This window comes from Chiloscyllium plagiosum, unplaced genomic scaffold (genome assembly GCF_037043375.1).
Source record: "Chiloscyllium plagiosum isolate Xiang-an unplaced genomic scaffold, Cpla_swu_hap1 HiC_scaffold_2, whole genome shotgun sequence".
NCBI classification, from domain to species: Eukaryota; Metazoa; Chordata; class Chondrichthyes; order Orectolobiformes; family Hemiscylliidae; genus Chiloscyllium; species Chiloscyllium plagiosum.
Genome location: NW_028270140.1, coordinates 69,126,097 through 69,151,335, shown reverse-complemented (window position 1 = coordinate 69,151,335; position 25,239 = coordinate 69,126,097). Strand labels below are relative to the sequence as shown.

Sequence of the window (25,239 nt, the reverse complement as noted above, 5' to 3'; positions counted from 1 at the left end):
GTTATAACTGTACTTGTGCAGCTTGGCCAAAGGCTGACTATTTGTGAAACAGCCTCTGTTACAGGCTAAAATGCTTCTTGGGTTCAGTGCACTTACTGTTGCTTTTTGTTATGAAAAGTGAAACAAATTTGTTGGGTGGAGACCTAAGTAGGAGATTGTAAGAGAAAGAATCATCCTCTGGATATTTCAGATTGAAAAAAAAATCACACTTCAGATTTGTGCTTTACACTTAATGTTGTGAGCATCAACATTCCTTGTACTTTTTCATACTGCTGTGCGAGTCTCGTGCATGTGTGCAGCACTGGATTTTGGAATTGGTGGCTGTACAATACCGTGTGCAGAGCTTCCAGGTGCTCAGTTTAGAAAGAATGTTGGTGAAGACCCGTACAGGGATTGCAATACCTTCTCTTTCTGTTAGTTCCTTAATTGTCAACCAATATTCATGAATGCATGTGGCAGGGTTGCAGAACTTTGACATGATCCATTGGAATTACTTAGTTCTGTTAGTAAAATTATATTTTTGCTGTGTATCATGTATGCAATTTTGTGTATAGTGTTGAGGTTGGCAATTTTTCACATTTTCAGGCATGTCTGATGCTGCTCCTCATATGCTTCCCTATATTCCTAACTGAACCATGATAGGCTATCTGACTCCGTGACCATGGAAAAATGAGAGAATGTTAAGCTATGTGTTTACAATTGTTGTGGAATACAGTTCTGTTGGTGCAGAGGACCTCATGAATAATTTTCCAGTTTTAACCCCTTAGACTTTTTAAAAAACATTTTTATAGCACAGTGATAGTATCACATGACAGGATAGACCAATGCAAATGCAGAACATGGTTTTCATGAAGACTGTATGGCTGTCAATTCTACCAGTGCTGTGAAGGGAGATGTAACTGTGACGGTAGATTGGTGAGTCTGAGAACATAAAGGTTATTCCCTTATGTTGTCTCAATGCTGGCTGCAAGTTTTCTTTAGCAGCTACATCCTTCAGCACTCTACCAAATTAGTTGGGTTCATTCTTGTGAGCCATTCTTGCTGAAAGATAGTTGTGCTTCATTTAATGCTTCCTGCAAACAGTATTCAGTATGGAAGGATGATGACTGTTTTTCTACTGTGGAAAGATAGCTTGTTGTAATTATTGGCAGGTTTCCTTGTTCATTTTTAACCTGAAACCCTGGGATAGTGGAATTCAGAAAATGTTGAGGGCTTCCCCAGGCTTTATGGTTGAGATTGTAACTCACTTAACTGACACTGTTAAAATTGGGTTCTATATTGTTGACCTTTAGTGAGGCAGGACAGAAGTAGAGATGTTGATGGTCGCTTTTTTTAAACACTGAGTTCAAATTCCTTGAGTCGGATTTGAACTCACATTTTCATGGATTATTCAATCAGACCTCTGGACTACAAGTCTAGTAACACAACCACAATGCTACTTTGCCAAGCACACAGTGAATTCGGCTTGTTGATGATTTCGGCCATTTGCCAAAGAAGAGCATCACGAACATATAAAATTAAATAGACTTGGAATTTTAGAGTTCAAATGAAGAAGAAATTATTCAAAAAGAATGACAGAAAAACCATCTCAGAAATTAAAAGTCTTATACTCTAAAAAACTGAAATAACGTATTATCTAAATCGAAAGAAACTTTGGAGTGCTTCAGTGCAAACAGTGTTCTTGTGTATGAATTGCAGAAAACTATCATGGAGATACAGCAACTAATAAGAAAGGCAAATGGTTTTTTGGCATTTATTGCTGGAGGAATGCAGTACAAAGGTAAGGAAGTGTTGCTGCAGCAGTACAAGACATTAATGAGATGCATGTAGAGTATTGTGTCCAATATTGATCCCCCCACTTGAGGAAGGATATAATTTTGGAGGTAATTCAGAGGAGTTTCACTAGATCTATTCCAGAGATGAGAGGTTTGTGTTTTGTAGATTGAGCAGTTTGGCCTATATCTCTTGAATTTAAAAGAATAAAATTAGATCTTTTCAGTTATGTTAGATGTTAAAGGGAAATTGCCAAAAAAGAATTAGAGAGGGTGTTTCCTAATATGGGGCAATTTAGAATGACAAGTCGTAGTTTTAGGATAAGCGTTTAAAACATAGAAATGATGAAATTACCCCTCTCAAAAGGTTACAAATCTGTGGAATTCACTACCAGAGTGTGGTGGATTCCGAGACATTGAATAAATTTAAGGAGGAGATAGACAGATTTTTATTTAGTAATGGGTTGAAGGGAAAGTGGAGTGGAGTTGAGGCTAAGATGAGATCAGCCATGATCAGCTATTAAATGGTGGATCTGATTTAATACTCGAGGGGCTGAATTGCCTACTCCTATTTCAAGTTCTTATGCTTGTACATGTTCCTATGTTGTAATTATGTGTTTACTGGAAGCAAAATGCAATTGTGTAGTTAAAAAGGTAATTTGGAAGCATACATATTTTCAAATGTATGCATATACTTGTACCAGTTGACTTCAAATCTAAATAGTGTAATAAAGAAATTGCCTATGAAATATTCTGTATAGAACTTTGACCTTTTTATTGTTCCTAAAACATGTTTACTCGGGTTCTTACTATATGAGACAAAAGATTGTGGTTCAACTTAGTTTTATTAAAACACTTGTAAGTTAAAGAAAACTTAGTTTTTGTAAAAGTTGTTAATTTTTCCCAAACAAGCTGACTGCCTGAAAAAACACACATTAGCAGCTCTGGTGAACTTGAATGGGCTGCTGGATTCAACTCACTGAGTTCTGTCAACAGGGCACTCAAGGTCATCTTCATACAAAGGTCAGTTATGCATGAAGTCTTCGCCGACTGAGTCTCTTCTGAGGGAATGGCAGCCAGGTGTACCTCCTTATCCCCTCCTTCTGAGCCCTTCTGAAATATTCTCTGGGTAGCAGTCACAGTGTCCAGTGAGGTTAGGCCAGTTCATTCCAGGTGTTCCCATTCCCTTTCTGAGATATAATTATGCCATGGTTCTAAGGGGTCTGGCTGAAACTGGAGAATATAGTAACATAAAGTCTGGCCCTATTGTTCTGGCTGAGTACTTCTGAATGAGTTTCTCCTCATAACCACTCTTCCATGGTTAAGATGGAGCACTTCTGTTAAATGTGCAAGACAGATCGGAGCTGGTCCTTGTTTGCTTTTGACCCGTGGTAACCTTGGCCTCTGCATTCCATCAGGCTTTGCTTGCGGAAACTGTTTCACCAATTTTATGTTGGGCCAAATTACGTAGGTCATTGGCTGTTTGGCCACAGAAGGAACTCTGAATCATTATTCAAGTTTAAAGGCTGCCTCCAGCATGAAAGATTCAACAAGAGATATAATATTGAGGTTACTGAAGAATTTTGAAAGAAAGAATTAAAGCAAAGTACTAGAAATGCTCAGTAGGCCTTGCAGCAGCTCTGAAGTGCAAAACAGAGTTAAAATTTCAAGTCCAATGTGACGTTTTTGGAAGGAAAAATGTTGTCCATATTAATTATGTAACTCTTGTGTCAGAAAAAAATCTTTGAACTGGAATGTAATAATTTTGGATATAGTATCTGATGCAATTTGATTTGCATTAATTTGGAGTTTTTATTCAGTTTTGTTCCTGCTTTCAACAAGATTTTCAGTTCAGGAAGAAATGCTAAAATGATAGTTCTGTAATTAAGTTCCCCTTCTCACTCATTCTTATTGGATTTATTTTTAGGTAAGATGGAGAACTATTTTGTGGGGCATAGGCTTGCAGTTTGTTTTTGGACTCATTATTTTGAGAACAGAAGCAGGATTCCATGCTTTTCAGTGGATGGGAAGTCAAGTGCAGGTATGTGGGAGAACAGGAATTGCACTTAAGGTATTGTGCAGATTAACTGTTATTAAACATTATTGTTTTTGGTGTGCAGGAGAATGGGTTATTTTATGCCATGTCATGTATACTGCACCAGTGTATTGAATTGTAATCAAGTAATTGAATTATTTAATTGCAAAGTTTGAATACAGTATTATTATTGAGTGTAAGTTCTGTGAGTGTTAATATTTTTGTGGAAACTGTAATTTTTTTATTCGGTTAGTGGACAATGGTGTGAAAGATTTTTCATATGTACTGTGTGGAAATGATCTGGCTGAGTAGTGTTGGGATCACTTTGGTAATGCTGAGGTGTAGAAACATTGGTGCATTATGTCCTTCGGGGAAAGAAATCTGCTATACTTATTTGATCTGACTTTTATCTGACATGAGATCCACAGCAATATGATTAGATTAGATACAGTGTGGAAACAGGCCCTTCAGCCCAACAAGTCCACACCGGCCCGCCGAAGCACAAACCACCCAGACCCATTCCCCTACATTTACCCCTTCACCTAACACTACGGGCAATTTAGCTTGGCCAATTCACCTAACCTGCACATCTTTGGACTGTGGGAGGAAACCGGAGCACCCAGAGGAAACCCACGCGGACACGGGGAGAATGTGCAAACTCCACACAGTCAGTCGCCTGAGTCGGGAATTGAACCCGGGTCTCTGGCGCTGTGAGGCAGCAGTGCTAACCACTGTGTCACCGTGCCACCCATATGGTTGACTCTTAACTCCTTCTGGGCCAATTAGGAATAGGTAACAAATTCTGGCCAAGCAAACGATGCCTACAGCCTGAGAAAAATAAAAATAAAAGCCATGTTGGACCTATTGGATTACTATGTGATTTTCTTAATCATTTGTTTTGCCACAATGAACTTACTTTACCCTACAATGATAGTGCATCTGTACCAAGTTGAAGCACAACACAATAAGCCTGTGAAGGGCAAGCAGTTTTCTAAAGATACTGGGCATTCTGAAGTGGAGTCATGCTGCAGCATGATGATCAATGTGTATGAGGCAAGAAAGAGTAGAAGGGCACTGAAATCAACTGCCAGAGACAAGCACAACGAGGGATTGCAGGTAGTTAGTGAGATCAATTGTCAGAGATGGAGATAACAAAGGAAGACAGGTACACAGTGAGATTGACTGTCAGAGACTCTATGATTAACTAGTCAACTGCAATCTACTTGTAGAGACCATGGCTGTTTCTTTAGTTATGTTCTTTCTCTTGAAATAATTGCAGAAATTCTTTCATTTTATATTATGAGTTGGCTTTCTCTAATACTCTTATCTACATCCCCTTAATTGTCTTGCTTGTTATTTTTTGCTGGTTCTTATTTTATCCAATACCTGACTCACCTATAATCTTTGCAGATTTGTGCAGTTTATTTCAGTTTAATACAATGCTTAACTTTATTGCTGAAAAGAGACATGCTTTGTCTAAGTTTTTTAAATCTTACATTCGTAAGGACAACTCACAAGAATGCAAATCAAATTGAAAATCTACGTTTATACTAATTAAGAGCAAAGTGCACTGTAAATAGACCAATTTTTGAAGGTGTTGCCATGGTGAATGCTTAATAATGACTGACAGTTACCTGCCATGTTATTAAATTTGATTGGGCAGGTTCATACCCTAAAAAACAAAACAGTGAAACGCTGTCATCTATTTTGTTAAGTTCAAATAGGTGTAGTACATGTGCTTGTTTTTTTCTACTAAAACAGGATACTTTTAAAATATGTAGCTTTCAGTACATGCTGTCTGCTGCACTGCAAGCATAGATTAGGTGCCAGTGTATTTCATCACATATTCAGAATCATCTAGGAAATAGTATCCAATTGCAGAACCATATGTAATGTTGAACATTGTGTTATGAATTTTACAAGTATAGATGGTATCAACAGTTCTTTGCTGAAAATGTGTTGCTGGAAAAGCGCAGCAGGTCAGGCAGCATCCAAGGAACAGGAGAATCGACGTTTCGGGCATAAGCCCTTCTTCAGGAAAGAGGAAAGTATGTCCAACAGGCTAAGATAAAAGGTAGGGAGGAGGGACTTGGGGTAGAGGCGTTGGAAATGCAATAGGTGGAAGGCGGTCAAGGTGAGGGTGATAGGCTGGAGTGGGGTGGGGCGGAGAGGTCAGGAAGAAGATTGCAGGTTAGGAAGGCGGTGCTGAGTTCGAGGGATTTGACTGAGACAAGGTGGGGGGAGGGGACCAACCAACCCAACCACCCCGTGGCTCAACACTTCAACTCCCCCTCCCACTCCACCAAGGACATGCAGGTCCTTGGATTCCTCCATCGCCAGACCATAGCAACACGACGGTTGGAGGAAGAGCGCCTCATCTTCCGCCTAGGAACTCTCCAACCACAAGGGATGAACTCAAATTTCTCCAGTTTACACATTTCGCCTCCCCCCACCTTGTCTCAGTCAAATCCCTCGAGCTCAGAACCGCCTTCCTAACCTGCAATCTTCTTCCTGACCTCTCCGCCCCCACCCCACTCCGGCCTATCACCCTCACCTTGACCTCCTTCCACCTATTGCATTTCCAAGGCCCCTCCCCCAAGTCCCTCCTAACCTACCTTTTATCTTAGCCTCCTGAAGAAGGGCTTATGCCCAAAACATCGATTCTCCTGTTCCTTGGATGCTGCCTGACCTGCTGCGCTTTTCCAGCAACACATTTTCAGCTCTGATCTCCAGCATCTGCAGTCCTCACTTTCTCCATCAACAGTTCTTTGCCTGTTTTGAGCAACCGAAGGAATATGCTGTTTGAAATGATCCTCCAGTCTTTGAAATGCAAGACCTACATACCTGGATAATACCAGCACTGGAATTTATATATTACATTACTCATTTGTGTGATAGGCTGAAAATTTATTTTCACTTGATGGTAACATCCTGTTAGTGATGACAGCACGTGTTTTGCTACAGCGCAGTAGCAACCTCAAACTTTTGTTACAACATGAGGTAAACCCCTCTACTAGTTTAAGCCAGCCACACAGAAAAGGTTCACCTCATGCCGTAATCTGTTAAAATTTGAGAGGCAAAGAACTATCCCAGAGGTTACAATTTAAAGTAAAACTTAACAATTTTATTTTTTAAGTCCAACAGAGAATATTAAAACCAACAACTATTTATAACTCGTTTCTCTTAAACCTAGCTATTACCTCACACTCTACAATACTGGTCTGATTAAAAAACCCCGATTAAGATTTACAAAAAAAATCACGTTTCAGAACCAGTCAGCTTTGTCGATTCACATTTGTAGATTTTCCTCTGTATTTTTTTCTCTCGGTTGGCTTTGATGTTCTGCTGCACAAACTTCTTATAGATAGGTACGTTTTGGAGAGCTGTTTTGCTGGCAGTCTGTGTTTATTGGTGGCTTGGCAGTTCTTTTTCTAACTGTTCAAAATGTCCAGTTTTATACCCCAAAACATTGGATCATTTCATTGGTTTTCATATTATCAAAATACTAAATTCAAATTTGTTTGGAGTTTGGTATTTTGTGGCATAATGTAAACTAATTGGCCGAATTTGAATTTGTTTCTGTTTCATGGCAACTAAGCTGCAGCTATTTGTTTCAACCAAGTGTTACGTTCTTACTTCGTTCAGGACTCTCTGTACTTTGTCAGTCCTTGCTAGCTTTTTAAGTCTCTTAAAAGTAAAGTACAACTCTACACTTTCATAACATTGTTCATCTGTTGCTCACACTGCACAGTCCTAATGAGGCAAGGTGACAATCTTCCACTAAATGTGTCTTTTTTCAGCAATATTGAAGTTCTGTATTACCAAATGATTATTCTTAACTTCCTAATTTAGACATGGATGCATTCTTCTCAAGGAGCCTTTTCTTCTCACTGGGATAAATCACTACTAAGAATGATTACATATCCCCTTAAAGATCTGCTGCTGAACTCTACTATTTTTAAGCAGTGTCTCCTGGTAATTATAACTACGCATTCATTCTAATCTGGAAGCATGCAACCCTATACATCATCACAAAACATTTTGTTGATGCCAAACACAAAGACTGCACTTTGCATGCATTGCAATGAAGCATGATATTGACATGGAGTTCAGCGGGGAGGAGAGGGGTTAGAGTATGGGTAGAGGGATTTGGGGGGAGGATAGACTGTGCAGATTGGGGGAGTGAGATTGCAAGAGAATTGAGGACATGGTAGAGAAAGGCAAAGACGGTTCCCTTTTCCACTGCTTCCCCACCCTCCCCCACCCTTCTCCCACTTCCTCTCTTCTCCCCCACTCTCCCTCCATTTCTCCCCTTTCCATCTCCCCCCACTTTTTCTCTCTTCTCTCCTTCCCCCATCTTCCACTCTACTCTTCCTGCCGGCTCTCCCCACAATATTCACACGCCCACGCCTTCCTGTCCCTCTATCTACCTTTCCCCTCCTTCCACCTCTCTCTACCTCCACATCACTCCACCTCCATGTCCACATTACTCCATCTACATTTCCCTTTCCTTCTCCCTGTTGAGGTGGAGCTAGCTTGCCAATGTGTCTCTGCTTGTGATTGTCATTCATGTTTTAGTTGATGTAATTGTAAAAGTGCCAGAAGGGCACTTCAAGAGGCTGCTAACTTTCAGGAGTTACCTCTGATAATGAACCCTGTTACAAAGATGTAGCCTGAATGACAGACCTACTGTAGCCCATGATCAATTATAGCATTCTGAAGGATAACACTGTCATTCTCTTCCATACACTTTGACTTGTGCTTCAGGCTGGGAGGGAATAACCACCCCATTGAGGTCTAAAGCTGCCCAAAATGCATTATCTTTTCAACTTATATTCTTCCTAGTTTTGTTTCATCCGCAAACTTGGAAATGTTATATTTGGTCCCCACATTCAAGTAATTGATATGGATTGTGAACAAGTGGGGCAAAACACTAATCCTTGTGGTATTTGATGAGTCACAGACTGACATCTTGAGAATTTTGTTTTAATTCATTCATGGAATGTGGGCATTGCTGGCCAGGACAGCATTAGCTTTCATCAAGAAGTTACTGGTGAGTTGCATTAATGAACTGCTACAATTCATTTGATGCAGTTAGGAAGAGAGTTTTAAAATTTTAATTCAGTGACATTGAAGGTACATCAATGTATTTCCAAGTCTGGATAGTGAGTGACTTAGAGGAAGTCTCACAGGAATGGTACTTTCATGTACTTACTGCTCTTGTCCTTCTAAATGGTAGTGGTTGATGGTTTGGAAGGTGCTACTGTAGGAGAGTGGTTCATTTATTCCTACCATCTGCTTTCTTTACATTTACCAACCTTCAGTCTGTGCCAGTATATGAACCTCCTGTGTGAGATGTTATCAAAAATTTTCTGAAAATTGAAATACACAACAACCGATGATTTGTCCTTATCTATTCCTCTTGTAATATTGTTAAAAACCTCTAACTGTTTGCCAAACATGATTTTCTTTTCATAAAATATTATGACTTTCCCATTATTTTCTGAGTGTCTAGATAGCACATCTTTTACAGTAATTTCTAGCATTTTGCCTGACAATGACATGAAGCTGACAGGCCTGTGATTTTCCCATTTTCTTCCTTCGTCCTTTCTTAAAGAGTGTGGTTACATATGTAACCTTTGCAATCTGCGGGCAGGTTCCAGAACCTGTGTTATTTTAAATTATTGCCAGAATGCATCCAATATGTTGATAGCCACTTCTTTCAACACTGAGCTGGAGATCTTCGGATCCAAGGATTCGTGGCTTTTCAACCCTATGAATTTGTCCAGACTACATTTTTATTAGTACTAATTTCTTTCTGTTCCTCATTCTCACTAGTTTTTTGGATTACTATTATTTCCTAAAGTTTCTTGTATCTGTCTATATGAAGGCAGACACCAAGTCATTATTAGCTTCTCTGACATTTCACTATTTAACATTTTAAATTCTCCTGTTTTTGCCCATAATGGACCCACCTTTTAGTTTGTTAATATTTTCTCTTTTACGTGCCGACAGAAGGTTTTACAACTATTTTTGTTTACTCATTCACAGAATGTGGGTGTTGCTCATTAGACCAGCATTTATTGCTGATCTATAATTGCCCAGAGGGCGGTAAAGAGTCAACCATATTGCTGTGGGTCTGGAGTTATGTGTAGGCCATACCTGGTAATAATGGCAGTTTCCTTCCCTAAAGGATATTATGTGAACCACGGGTGTTTTTCTGGTAACTAATAATGGTTTCACCTCATCATTTGATTCCCCAGAATACTACCTGGTCTCTGGATTAATGGTCTAGCGATAATACCATTAAGCCCTTAAGTTTACTTTCATATTCTGTTTTCCTTTTTTTATTGGTTTCTTGGTTCTTCGTTTCTGAATTCTGAAATACTTCCAACCTACAGGTTTGTACTTTTTAAGCAATGTTAACCTTTACCTAATGCAATGTTTAACTTCTTTAGTTAGCCCACAGTTGACTTAGGCCTTAAATGAATCCATATTTGTTATAATCCTTGCATTGTAATTTAAATATTAGCCCCACTACCTGTCAATCTTTATAATGTATTTTTACAATTTACCACAATCAACTTGCCTCTTATCCCTTCTTAGTTCCTTTGTTTATACTTTGAATTATACAGCATGTAAACAGACCCATCAGTTTAACTCGTCCATGCTGACCAAATTTCCTGAACTAAACTAGTGCCACTTACTTGCGTTTGACCCATTTCCCTCTAAACCTTTCCAATTATGTACCTATCTAAATATCTTTTAAATATTGAAACTTCCTGCATTTGCCATTTCCTCTGGCAGTTCATTCCACATATGATCTACCCTCTGTGTGGAAAATTTAGCCTCAGGTTCCTTTTAAATCTTCCTCCTTTCACCTTAAAAATATATCCCCTAGTTTTGAACTCCCCACCCTAGGGAAAAGACTTTTGCAAGTCACCTATTCAAGACTCTAGTTTTGAATTGAACTACATTGTTTGCAAATTTAATGGAAAATTATTTCAAATTATGGTCATTTGTTCCTGGGGATTCTTCTATAAGAAGCGTTATGGACCAGGCCAGACTCCCTCAAAACATTTCAAGAAAGTGGCCCAGACACTAACTTTGCGAGTTGTTTTAAGCAGGTGTAATGTGGATATTCCATGAATGATGCAGCTGGTCAACCCACTTAGTTTTGAACAAAATAGAATTTATTTACAAGATTACTGAATGAAATACAAACAAAAGAGAATAGAACACAGAATAAGTTAACCCATCCAAAATCATAGAACATACAGCGCAGAACAGGTCCTTTGGCCCTCAATACTGCGCTGACCTGTTAACTTAATCTAAGCCCATCACCCTACACTATCCCATCATCATCCAAATGCTTATCCAAGGACTGTTTAAATGCCCATAATGTGGCTGAGTTAACTACATTGGCAGGCAAGGCATTCTATGCCCTTACCACACTCTGAGTAAAGAACCTGCCTCTGACATCTGTCTTAAATCTATCACCCCTCAATTTACAGCTATGCCCCCTTATACAAGCAGATGTCATCATCCTAGGAAAAAGACTCTCACTGTCCACGCTATCTAATCCTCTGATAATTTTGTATGTCTCTATTAAATCCCCGCTTAGCCTTTTTCTCTCCAATGAGAAGACCCAATTCCCTCAGCCTTTGATGTGTCCCAGAGCAGGCAACATCCTGGAAAATCTCCTCTGCACCTTTTCCAATGCTTCCACAATCTTCCTGTAATGGAGCGACCAGAACTGCACACAGTATTCAAATGAGGCTGCACTAGTGTTTCGTACAGTTGCAGCCTAATATTATGGGTCCCTCTACCAATAAAACTGAACAGATCTTTTGCCTTCTTAACAGCACTGTCAACCTGGGTGGCAACTTTTAAGGATCTATGTACATGGACACTAAAGTTCCTGTGTATATCCACACTACCAAGAATCTTTCCATTGACCCAGTATTCTGCCTTCCTGCTATTCCTCCCAAAATGAATCACCTCATATTTATCTGCATTGAACTCCATTTGCCACCTTTCAGCCCAATTCTTCAGTTTTTCCAAGTCTCCCTGCAACCTGTAACATTCTTCCACGCTGTCCACAACTCCACCGACTTTAGTATCATCTGCAAACCTACTAACTCATCCATCTATGCCTGCATCCAAGCCATTTATAAAAATGACAAACAGCATTAGTCCCAAAACAGATCTTTGTGGCACACCACTAGTAACCGGACTCCAGACAAAATATTTTCCATCAACCATCACTTGTTGCCTTCTTACAGAAAGCCAGTTTCTAATCCAAACTGCTAACTTACCTTCAATCTCATGCATCGCATTTTCTCCAATAGCCTACCATGTGGTACCTTATCAAAGACTTTACTGAAGTCCACTTTCACCATGTCATCCACATGCTTGATCTCCTTCTCAAAAAACTCAATGAAGTTTGTGAGACACGACCTGCCCTTGACGAATCCATGTTGACTATTTCCAATCAAATTGTTTCTTGCTAGATGATTATAAATCCCATCTCTTATAATCCTTTCCAAAAATTTTCCTACAACAGACATATGGCTCACTGGTCTATAAGTACCTAGTTCGTCTGGTAATCCAACAGATTATACCAAATTAATGATGCTGTTCCCAATACTTCAATCCCCATACACATCCATTGGCACAAAAGGTAAAATGAAACAGAGGGTCTTACAGGAGAGAGATGTCAGAGAGAAATTGCCAGCATGGACCTGCTTCTTTGGGTCCAGCAGCTTCCAAACTGCCTGACTGCTTTCAGTGAATAGCCAGACTGGTTAAAACCAAATCAAACCAGAGTAAAGCTGAGCTGGGAGAACTGGCCACTTCCCATTCATTGTACAAGTCTTTTTTTTTCAATATTGAAAGCCTTTTTCCTGAGACAGTATTTGCTATCTATAATCAAACTCGCCTGAAAACCCTTCCAAGCCCAGACTTCCAAGCCAAGGGTACCATAACCTTGTTAAAGGAACAGCATTATTACAGAAGATTATTAATTATTCCCTAGTATTAGATATAAAATTTGTACTTGTTCCCTCATTGGTTCTTCAGCACACTGCTCTTAAAATATTCACAACTATCTTCAGTCAGAAGTGCTTGATGGATGATCCATATCAACCTCCTCCACTGGTCTCCAGCATCACAGATACCAGTCTTCGGCTAATTTGGTTTACTTCACGTGATATCAAGTAATGATTGGGGTAACTGCAAAGGCTCTGATAGCATTCGGGCAAAGATACTGAAGACTTGTCTTCCAGAACTTGTCACTCCCCAAGACAAGCTTTTCCAGTACAGTTAAAAGACTAGCATTTACCTGACAATGTGGAGAATTGCCCAGGTATGTCCTGTACATAAAAAACAGGACAAATCCAATTCAGCCAGTTATGATCCCATCAGTCAACTCTTGATCATCAGTAAAGTGGTGTCATCAACAGTGGGATCAAGCAGCATGTGCTTAATAACAGCTTGCTTATTGATGGCCTACAAAGGTCACTCAGCTTCTGACCCCATTACAGTCTTTGTTCAAACATGGATAAAAGAACTGAAGTACAGAGGTAAGGTGAGAGTGGCATCTTTTGACATTAAAATCACACTCAACCAAAAGTAGCACCAAGGAACCCTAACAAAATTGGAATTTATGGGAATTGGGAGCAAACTCTTCATTGACTGGAGTTACACCTGAAACATAAGATGGTTGTAGTTGTTGGAGGTCAGTTGTCTCAATTCCAGAAAATCTCTTCAGGAATTCCTTAGGATAGTGTCCTAGCCCGACCATCTTCAGTTGCTTCATCAATGACCTTCCCTCCATCATATGATCAGAAGTGGGGATGTTCGCTGACGATTGTTCACTGCTCAATGCAACAGGTTCTGAACAACATCCAGGCTTGGGCTGACTGTAGCAAGTAACACTTCATTCACATAAAAGCCAGAGAGTGACCATCTATAATAAGAGAGAATCCAACCATTGGCCCCTGACATTCAATGGCATTACCATTACTGAGTCCCCCATTATATCAACAATACAAGGATTGCCATTGACCAGAAACTGAACTGGACTTTCCATATAAGTACAGAGCAGGTAAGGGGAATAGTCTAGTGAGTAACTCATCATCTGACTCCCCAAAGCCTATCCACCATTTGCAAGACACAAGTCATGCATGTGATGGAATACTCCCCACTTGCCTGTCTGGGTACAGCTCCAACAGTACTCAAGAATCTTGACACCACCCAAGACAAGACAATGCAGCTACTTGATTGGCACTGTATCCATTAAAATCCACTACTCCATTACTCCACTGACACTCAATTGCAGCAGTGTGTGCAACTTACAAGATGCACTGTAGAAATTCACTCCAATTCTTAGATACACTTCAAATCCATGACCAATTCCACTTAGGAGGACAAGGGCGGCAGATACATGGGAACACCACCACCTGCAAGATACCCCTCCAAGCCACACACCATCTTAACTTGAAATAAATTGCTTTTCCTTTAGCGTTGTTTGGTCAAATTCCCTCCCTAATGGCATCATGGATCTATCTACAGTATATGGACTGCAACGGTTTAAGAAGGCAGCTCACCATTACCTTCGCAAGGGCAACTAGGGATGGGCAATAAATGGTGGCTAGCCAGCAACACCCATGTCCCATGAGAGGATAGAAAAAAAATCTAGAAATTCATCCGACTCAGCATTGGTGATCAGTAGATTAACCCAGTCTACATGTAGATTGACGTCACTGTATTACCCTTGTTTACCTGCACTTTTGGTTTCCTGAGGCAGTGAAACAAGGACCTGATGTCACCTTTGAGGAAGAAAGCATTTGTCTTTCTCGTAAAAGTATACTTGCTGTTGCCTGTCAACTAGCCAGCCTAGAATATTGGTATTTATACCAAGTTAGCAGAGGCAAAGCCAAACATGAGGCCAGATTTGGCTGAGGTCATCCTGCAAGGTGACCTTTATTATCACTCAATGGAAGTGCCGCCACCTATCAGTCATCTGCCAATTATAGCGTAATTGTGTGTAAGAGAATCAGGACAAGTAAAGGCTCATGGAAGAAATATTGACTTCTGTATGAAATAGTGAGCGGTTTGTGGTTTGACTTATGAAGTTGGTTTGGAATATTTGTTTTGAGCCTTTATTTTAGCATTATGGCTAAGAAGATGATGTGATTGTCATTAATAGAGAAGGGACGGTAAAATAAAGTGTAGGGCAGGTCAGAAGTGGAGATGGAGGTTGTATTCTCTGCTACTGGAGTTAAATGAATCAATTATGGTCAATTGACAAGAAAGGGGATGAGTTGTGTGTCTCCTTTTTTTTGTTGCTCCTCCTCAGGTGCAACAATATCCTGATAACAATAGCTATATCCTTTTGACGGAAAAGTTATGCAGCAGAGTAGAGTGACACTTTACTTATGTTCAGGAAAGCACTGCATGGTTTTTCCACAGGTAGTCGAAGAAGTCTTTTAACACCTTAGACGTCTTCCCCATCACAATTGTGTGACAATGTGACTTTTGCTTTATGTATGCTTCCCACATGCGCTAGGATTGTACACCAAAGTCATCAGTGGGGCATCGCAATGGCCACTCTCTGATTTGTCATGGTGATAAAATGGACAGGTGCACAAAAAGACAGAGTGACTGCTATGAGCATACTGTTGCTCGTTCTGCCTGTTTATTTCTGATAAGAATGAGTGAAGTGTAGTTAGCTTTCTTTGCATCGCCTGATCCAACTTGAATGATACCCCATGCATTATAGTTCATTGCCATAAACATCTTCACATCCATTGGCGTTGCTGTTCTTGCTGTTCTTGCTGTGTTCTGAGATTGCAGTTCCAGATAGCAGATTTCAGCAAGAAACTTCTGAGTGTTTAATACCCTATAGTGGTAGTGGTTAAGGTAGGAGATTTGCTCCCTGAAAACCTTGGGTGGATATAGCCTCCTGACAGCCTTTCTCCACTTATTCCTCAAGAAGTGGGCGGCACGGTGGCACAGTGGTTAGCACTGCTGCCTCACAGCGCCTGAGACCCGGGTTCAATTCCCGCCTCAGGCGACTGACTGTGTGGAGTTTGCACGTTCTCCCCGTGTCTGCGTGGGTTTCCTCCGGGTGCTCCGGTTTCCTCCCACAGTCCAAAAGATGTGCAGGGTCAGGTGAATTGGCCATGCTAAATTGCCCGTAGTGTTAGGTAAGGGGTAAATGTAGGGGTATGGGTGGGTTTCGCTTCGGCGGGTCGGTGTGGACTTGTTGGGCCGAAGGGCCTGTTTCCACACTGTAATGTAATCTAAAAGCTTGTTTTTCTTTATGTTGCCTTTGGTCATTTACCCACCATGCTGCAGACCAAGGGGAATCTAAACATTGAGACCAGAACTCTTTAGCAGTGCGATATTACATGCAAATGTACTTAACAGTACAAATAACAAATCATTTATGTAAACTCAGCAACACCAGTGCTAATTAGAGTTGGCAAGGTGGGAGTGCGATGTCCCTCTTGCAGCTGGATTCATGTTTAGCATTATGAGGTTAAGAGAGGGAATTAACTAGAATGCTGTGCTCTCAAACAGCAAAACTTGTTTCTTGTAAGCTTTGCATACTGGCACCATGATCTGCCTGATTTGCTTATTACTGGTGCATGGTCCTTGCATTTGAGCTCAGAACTTCAATCAAATGTTTCCTAGTGGTCAGCATTAGGTGCCACTATTTTGGGACTAAAGTGGCACCCATTGCATTGTAAATACAATAAGCAATTAAATTGTGTGGCCTGCATCTCTTTTTACACGTTGACATTTTGGTTTGATTTGATTTGATTTATTACTGTACCTTTGCTGAAATACAGTGAATAGTGTTGTTTTGCATGCTTTACAGGCAGATTATTCTATACAAGCATGTCAGGGTAACAGAACAGAGTGCATGATATTGTCTTACAGCTGCTGAGAACGTGCAGGGAGAGTTCAATACTAACATTAAAGAGGTCCATTCAAAAGTTTGATAACAGTGGGGAAGAAGCTGTTCTGGAATGCATTCATATGTGTATACAAACTTTTTATATCTTCTACTCAACGGAAGAGGGTAGAAGAGAGTATAATTGGGGCTGGAGGGGGTCTTTGATTATGTTAGTTGCTCTTCTGATGCAGCAGAAAGAATAGCTGAAGTCAATGTATGGGAGACTGGTTTGTGTGATGGACTGGGCAGTGTTCACAACTCTCTATAGTTTCTTTTGGATTTGGGAAGGGCAGTTGCTGTACCATATATGTAGAGAGGATACTTTCTATGGTGTGTGACGATACTGCTCCTTTGACAAGGTTGTGTTGTCCTTGGTTTGTTACAAAAGTTTTGTACGAGGCAGAGTTGCTGAGATATCTGGGTTTATCCACTTGAAGAAGCTTTTAAGTTTAAAAAAACATGTGTACAATGAAAGGGGAGTGGGCAGTTCTCCCAGCTCAGCTCTTCTCTGGTTTGGTTTTGGTTTGGTTTTAGCAAACAGTTTTTTTGAGGCTGCTGCTCAAAGAAACAGCTACATGGAAGAAAGTGTTCCATGCTGAACCATCTGCCTTCCCTCTCTCTCTCTTCTGTATGACTTTGTGTTTGATTTTACTTTTTGGCCAAGGGGTGTTTATGGGGATTGATACAGGAATTTGGAACAGCATCATTAAGTTTGGATAATCTGTTGGGTTTTCTGATGGGTTAAATTATTCTGTATTCTGTTCTCTTTTGTTTGTGTTTCATTCAGTGCTCTCTAAATAAATTATGTTTTGTTTAAAACCAAGGGTTTTGACCAGCTGCATCACTCCTGGAATATCCATTTTACACCTGCTCAAAAAAAACAAGAAAAGTTAGGGTTTGGGCCGCCCTCTTGAAATGTTTTGAGGGAGTCTTGCCCTGTCCATAACAGGTGCATGTATAAAGATTTGTAAGTGTATTTACGGATAGGCCAAATTTCCTCAGCCTCCTGAGGAATTAGAAGCATTGTATGCTTTCTTGACTGTAGTTTCGATGTTGGTGGACCATAACCATTTGTTGGTGATTGTCACTCCCAAGAAGTTGACGCTTTCAACCACCTCCACCTCAGCAGCATTGATGCAAATAGAGACATGCACAAATGCTGGGGAATTAGGAGGTGAGTTACCAGCTCATGACCTGTTCTTGTAGCTACAATATTTATGCAACTGGTCCAGTTCAGTTTCCGGTCTTAACCTCCCAGCACAATGGGAATGTTATTGAACGTCAAGGTTAGATTCCCTCTTGTTGAAGGTGGTGATTGTCATAGAGTCGTAGAGATGTACAGCATGGAAACAGACCCTTCGGTCCAACCCTTCCATGCCGACCAAGTATCCCAACCCAATCTGCTCCCAATTGCCAGCACCCGGCCCATATCCCTCCAAACTCGTCCTATTCATATACCCATCTAAATGTTGCAATTGTACTATCCTCCACCACTTCCTCTGGCAGCTCATTTCATACATGTACCATCCTCTGCGTGAAACATTGCCCATTAGATCTCTTTTATATCTTTCCTCTCTCACCCTAAACCTATGCCCTCTAGTTCTGGACTCTCCCAACCCAGGGAAAAGACTTTACCTATTTATCCTATCCATGCCCCTCATAATTTTGTAAACCTCTATAAGGTTATCCCTCAGCCTCCGACGCTCCAGGAAAAACAGTCCCAGCCTGTTCAACCTCTCCCTGTAGCTCACATCCTCCAACCTTGACAACATCCTTGTAAATCTTTTCTGAACCCTTTTAAGTTTCACAACATCTTTCCGATAGGAAGGAGACCAGAATTGCACGCAGTATTCCAATAGTGGCCTAACCAATATCCTGTACAGCTGCAACATGACCCCCCAACTCGTGTATTCAATACTCTGACCAATAAAGGAAAGCATACCAAATGCCTTCTTCACTATCCTATCTACCCGCGACTCCAATTTCAAGGAGTTGTGAACCTGCACTCCAAGGTCTCTTTGTTCAGCAACACTCCCTAGGACCTTACCATTAAGTGTATAAGTCCTGCTAAGATTTGCTTTCCGAAAATGCAGCACCTCGCATTTATCTGAATTAAACTCCATCTGCCACTTCTCAGCCCATTGGCCCATCTGATCAAGCTCCTGTTGTAATCTGAGGTAACGTTCTTCGCTGTCCATTACACCTCCAATTTTGGTGTCATTTGCAAACTTACTAACTATACCTCTTATGCTCGCATCCAAATCATTTACATAAACGACGAAAAGTAGTGGACCCAGCAATGATCCTTGTGACATTCCTCTGGTCACAGGCCTCCAATCTGAAAAACAACCCTCCACCACCACCCTCTGTCTTCAACCTTCGAGCCAGTTCTGTATCCAAGTCTGGCATCTGTGTGATATGAATACTGCTTGCAACTTGTCAGCCCAGCCTGAATATTATCCAGCTCTTGCTGCACTTCAGCATGGACTGCTTCAGTATCTGAGGAGATATGAATGATGCTGAACATTGTGCAGTCATTAGCGAACATCCAGACTTCTGATCTTATAATGCGGGGATGGTTATTGATGACGCAGCTGAAAATTGTTTGGCCGAGGACATAACTCTGAGGAAGTGGTGCTACGAGTTAGTGAGGGTAGGAATAGGAGGATAGAGCAGATGATTGCATGGCTGAAGAGTTGGTGCATAGGAGAAGGGTTCACATTTTTGGATCCTCGGAATCTCTTCTGGGGAAGAAGTGATCTGTACAAGAAGGATGGATTGCACCTGTATTGGAAGGAGATTAGTATACTGGCAGGGAGATTTGCTGGAGCTGCTGGGAGGGTTTTAAACTAGTAAAGTGGAGGAGGGTGGGGTGGTGGTGGGGTTAGGAGGGGGTTAGTGGTTTTGGTGGGGTTGTAGCGTTGGTGGGGGGGGATGTGGGCGCAGTTAGGTTGGAACCCAGGGAAATAATGAAGAAAGAGATCAATCTGAAACTGGTACAGTTGGGAAAGGGAGTGAGTCAAACAGTCAGGGCAGGAAGGAACAAAGCAGAGAACAAGGTAGGACTGATAAGTTAAACTGCATTTACTTTAATGCAAGAGGTGTTATAGGGAAGGCAGATGAACTTGGGGCATGGTTAGGAATGCGGGATTGGGAATGTCATAGCAATTACAGAAACGCAGCTCAGAGATGGACAGGACTGGCAGCTTAATGTTCCAGGATACAAATGCGATAGCAAGAATAGAAAGGGAGCAAGAGAGGAAGTAAAGTGACATTTTTGATAAGGGATAGTATTACTGCTGTACTTAGGGAGGATATTCCTGGGAAGACATCCAGGAAAGGTATTTGGCTGGAACTGAGAAATAAAAAAGTGATGATCACCTTATTGGGATGGTAATTTAGAACCCCTAATAGTCAGCGGGAAATTGAGAAACAAATTTGTAAGGAGATTTCAAATATCTGTACGAATAATAGGGTGATTATAGTAGGGGCCTTTAACTTACCAAACATAGACTGGGACTGTCATAATGTCAAGGGTTTAGATGGAGAGGAATTTGTTAAGTGTGTACAAGAAAGTTTTCTTATTCAGTTTGTGGATGCACCTACGAGAGAAGGTGCAAAACTTGACCTACTCTTGGGAAATAAGGCAGGGCAGGTGACTGAGGAGTCAGTGGGGGAGCACTTTGGGGCCAGCAACCATAATTCTATTAGCTTTAAAATAGTGATGGAAGGGGATAGACCAGATCTAAAAGTTGAAGTTCTAAATTGGAGAAAGGCCAATTTTGATGGAAGCCTTCAAAAGTGAGACAATGAGAGTCGAGAGACAGTATATTCATGTTTGGTAGAAAAGAAAGGCTGGTAGGTGTAGGAAATGCTGCATGACTAGAAACATTGAGATTTTGGTTAAGGAAAAGAAAGGTGCATATGACAAGTACAGACAGGAGAGAACGAGTGAATCCTTAGAAGAGTATAAAGGCAGTAGGAATATACTTAAGAGGGCAAAAAGGGGACGTGAGATAGCTTTGGAAAATAGAGTTAAGGAGACTCCAAAGGGTTTTTATAAATACATTAAGGACAAAACGGTAAGGAGCGAAAGAAAGATCAGCAAGGCAGCCTATGTGTGGAGTCGCAAGAGATGGGAGAGATACTAAACGAGTATTTTGCATCAATGTTTAATTTGGAGAATGACTTGGGAGGTAGAGGATGTGGAGAAATAGACGATGATATGTTGAAAAATGTCCATATTACAGAGGAGGAGGTGCTGGATTTCTTGAAATGCGTAAAAGTAGATAAATCCCCAGGACCTGATCAGGTGTACCCTAGAACTATGTCGGAAGCGAGGGAAGTGATTGCTGGGTGCCTTGCTGAGATGTTTGTCTCATCAGTAGTCACAGGTAATGTGCCGGAAGACTGGAAGGTGGCTAACATGGTATTTAAGAAAGTTGGTAAGGAAAAGCCAGGGAACTATAGACCGGTGAGCCTGACATCGATGGTGGGCAGGTTGTTGGAGGAATCCTGAGGGACAGGATTTACATGTATTTGGAAAGGCAAGGACTGATTAGGGATAGTCAGCATGGCTTTGTGTGGAGGAGGTCATGTCTCATGAACTCAATTGAGTATTTTGAAGAACTATCAAAGAGGATTGATGAGGGCAGAGCAGTAGACATGATCTATATGGACTTCACTAAGGCGTTTGACAAGGTTTCTCATGGGAGATTGGTTAGCAAGGTTAGATCTCATGGAATACAGGGAAAACTAGCCATTTGGATACAGAACTGGCTCGAAGGTAGAAGACAGAGGGTGTTGTTGGAGAGTTGCTTTTCAGACTGGAGGCTTGTGACCAGTGGTGCATCACAAGAATCTGTGCTGGGTCCACTGCTTTTCGTCATTTATATAAATGATTTGGTTGTGAACGTAGGAGGTATAGTTAGTAAGTTTACAGAAGACACCAAAATTGGAAATGTAGTGGACAGCGAAGAAGTCTACCTCAGATTACAACAGGATCTTGATCAGATGGGCCAATGTACTGAGGGGTGGCAGATGGAGTTTAATTTAGATAAATGCGAGGTGCTGCATTTTGAAAAAGCAAACCTTAGCAGGACTTATACACTTAATGGTGAGGTCCTAGAGAGTGTTGCTGAACAAAGAGACCTTGGAGTGCAAGTTCATAGTTCCTTCAGAGTAAAGTCATAGATGTAAGGTTAGTGAGAAAGGCATCGGGATGCTTTTCTTTATTGTTCAGAGCATTGAGTACAGGAGTTGGGAGGTCATGTTGCACCTGCACAGGACATTGGTTCGGCCGCTTTTGGAATATTGCATGCAATTTTGGTCTCTTTCCTTTCGGAAGGATGTTATGAAACTTGAAAGCGTTCAGAAAAGATTTACAAGGATATTGCCAGAGTTGGAGGATTTGAGCTATAGGGAGAGGTTGAATAGGCTGAGGCTGTTTTCCCTGGAGCGTCAGAGGCTGAGGGATGACTTTATAGAGGTTTATAAAATCATGAGGGACATGGACAGGATAAACAGACAAGGTCTTTTCCCTGGAGGGGGGGGGTCCAGAATGAGAGAGCATAGATTTAAGGTTGGAGGATTTGAGCTAATGGGAGAGGTTGAATAGGCTGAGGCTGTTTTCCCTGGAGCATCAGAGGCTGAGGGATGACCTTATAGAGGTTTATAAAACCATGAGGGGCATGCATAGGATAAATAGACAAGGTCTTTTCCCTGGGGTTGGGAAATCTAGAACTAGAGGGCATAGGTTCAGAGTGAGAGGGGAAAGATATAAAAAGGACTTAGGGGCAACATTTTCACGCAGAGGGAATGAGCTGCCAAAGGAAGTGGTGGAGGCTAGTACAATTACAGCATTTAAAAGGCATCTGAATCAGGAGGTTTTAGAGTGATATGGGCCAAATACATGCAAATGAAACTAGGTTAGATTAGAATATTAGATTTTTTAAAAATTAGGTTCCCTACAGTGTGGAAACAAGCCCTTCGGCCCAACCAGTCCACACCGATCCTCTGAAGAGTAACCACACATACCCATTGACTAATACACCTAACACTATGGGCAATTTAGCATGGCCAATTCACCTGACTTGCACATCTTTGGACTGTGGGAGGAATCCGGAGCACCCGGAGGAAACCCACGCAGACACAGGGAGAATGTGCAAACTCCACACAGACAGTCACCCGAGGCTGGAATCGAACCTGGGATCCTGGTGCTGTGAGGTAGCAGTGCTAACCACTGAGTCACCTTGCTGCCCCAAATATCTGGGTGGCACGGATGAGTTGGACTGAAGGATCTGTTTCCGTGCTGAATATCTCTATGACTCTATGGCTGTAATTTCTGCAGTATTGTTCTTATCCTAAAATTACAAACCTTCAACAACTTCAGCCATTTTCTTTTGTGCTTGGTATGACTCCAACCAGTGGAGCGGTTTCTCTCATTCGCATTGACTCAAGATTTTCTCAGGCTCCTCGATCCCACACTTTGTTAAATGTGGCTTTGGTATCAAGAGCAGTCACTCACTGTCACTGAATGATCAATAGCCTGGATGTTACCATTGACCAGAAACTGAACCAGCCATGTAAATACTGTTAGTACAACAGCAGGTCAGAGGCTGGGATTTTTGTGGTGAATTGTTCACCTCTTGACTCCTAAAACCTTGTTCACCAAGACACAAGGAATGTGATGGAATATGCTTCACTAGCACATAAAAGGTTTAACACCATTCAAGACAAAGCCCACTTGATTGCACCTGATTTTTCACCTTCAACAGTCACTCCTGCCACTACCAATGAACAGTGGCATGAGTGTATGCCATCTATAAGACGCACTGTAGCAACTCACTAAAGATCTTTCAGTAGCATTTTCCAAACCTCCAAGCCTAACCACCTAGAAGTACAAGGCCAGCAGAAACATGGAAACACCACCACCTGCAGGTTTTGCTCCAAACTTTAAGTCATCTTGACTTTGAACCACATTGCTATTCCTTCACTTTTGGGTCAAAATCCTGGAAGTCACTCTCTAACAGCACTTTAGGTGCATCTGCACTACATGGACAGTAGTGATTCAACAAGTTTGTTCATCATGAATTTTTAAAGGGCAATTAGGGAAGGGCAATAAATGCTGGCCCAACAGGTAATGCACAATCCAATTAATGAATAAAACAATCCCAAAGTATTTTAGCAAGCTTTTGTTCACCTTTCCTAATATTTCTTCTTTGGTTCAGTATCCAGATTTTGATTCCCTTTCTGAAGCAACTTCAAATATTCCCAACAATAAAGTCACTATACAACCGAAAAGTTTTGTTGATTTACCCAATGCATTTATAAGCAAACAAAGAAGCTTCTGAGTGTTCGTTGGTTACATTGGTATTCTCCAAAACAATTTTAATAATGCCATATATAGTAACCATATGTATGTAGTAAATACGCTTTAGTTTTATTTTATTATGAAGATCGATTATTTAAAGCTCATAAACAAACAATTATACAAGTTACTTATTATCTTGCAGATTTTCTTGAATTATGCAGATGCTGGCTCAAAATTTTTATTTGGTGCAACGTACACAGACCACTTTTTTGCATTTAAGGTCAGTTTAACATATATCTTGGATATTGTGATGCCTCATGATGTTCATGATGTCTCAATTTAAATGCTAACATTCTAAAAGGCCAAGAAAACACAATAAGTGAGAGCAGGAGTAGACCACATAGCTTGTCAAGCCTGCGCCATATTCATCAATTTAATAGGAATGTAGGAACAGGAGTGGGCTATTGAGATCATTGAACCTGCTCCACCATTCGTATACATTGTGGCTAAGTATTCAACTCGATCTATTTTCCTTCACAATCCTTACATTCCTTGATGATTTCTATCTTTATTAATATGCTCAATGATTAGCTTCCACAATCCTCTGAGGTATAAAATTTTAAAGATTCTCCATCCTCAGTGAAGATATTCCTCTTCTTAGTTGTAAATGTTCTACACTTTACTCTGAGATTATATCTCCTGGTTCTCGATTCACCAGCAAGGAGAAACAGGTTATCTGTGTAACCCTTTCAAAACCTGTATGAGCTTTGTCAGCTTCAAAACTTTAGAGCAAACATGTCCAGTTTTCTAAGTCTCTCCTCATTCAACAATCCCTGGGATATGTCTAGTGAACTCCATTTCACTATTGACATCTCCTTGCAACCTCTTCATAACTTACATTCCCACTTAGTGTCATCAATAATTTGGAAATATTACAACTGATGCCCATAATCAAATAATTTACTGTATATAGATTGTGAACAGCTGTGACCCAAGTGTTGATCATTGTGGTACCCCACTAGTGACTGCATGGTATTCTCATACCCATCTGTTTATTTCTATTATAATAAAGGGCCCTGGGGAGTGTTGTAGAGCAAAGAGACCTATGGGTGCAGGTCCACAGTTCCTTGAAAGTAGAGTCACAGGTGACAGG

General features: G+C 40.9%; 1 protein-coding gene across 6 annotated transcripts in view; it reads left to right on the top strand.

The window, feature by feature from the left end:
- LOC122561322 (solute carrier family 28 member 3-like) overlaps positions 1-25,239 on the top strand; it is a 228,942-nt gene that overhangs the window by 91,121 nt on the left and 112,582 nt on the right. For 5 of the 6 annotated variants that reach the window (XM_087997568.1, XM_087997563.1, XM_087997569.1 and 2 more), the window contains 2 exons: positions 3,700-3,813; positions 24,289-24,366. In XM_087997568.1, the coding sequence (XP_087853694.1) occupies positions 3,700-3,813; positions 24,289-24,366 (192 nt within the window). The remainder of the gene's footprint in view (positions 1-3,699; positions 3,814-24,288; positions 24,367-25,239) is intronic. The other variant, XM_043713029.2, reaches the window with a different exon arrangement.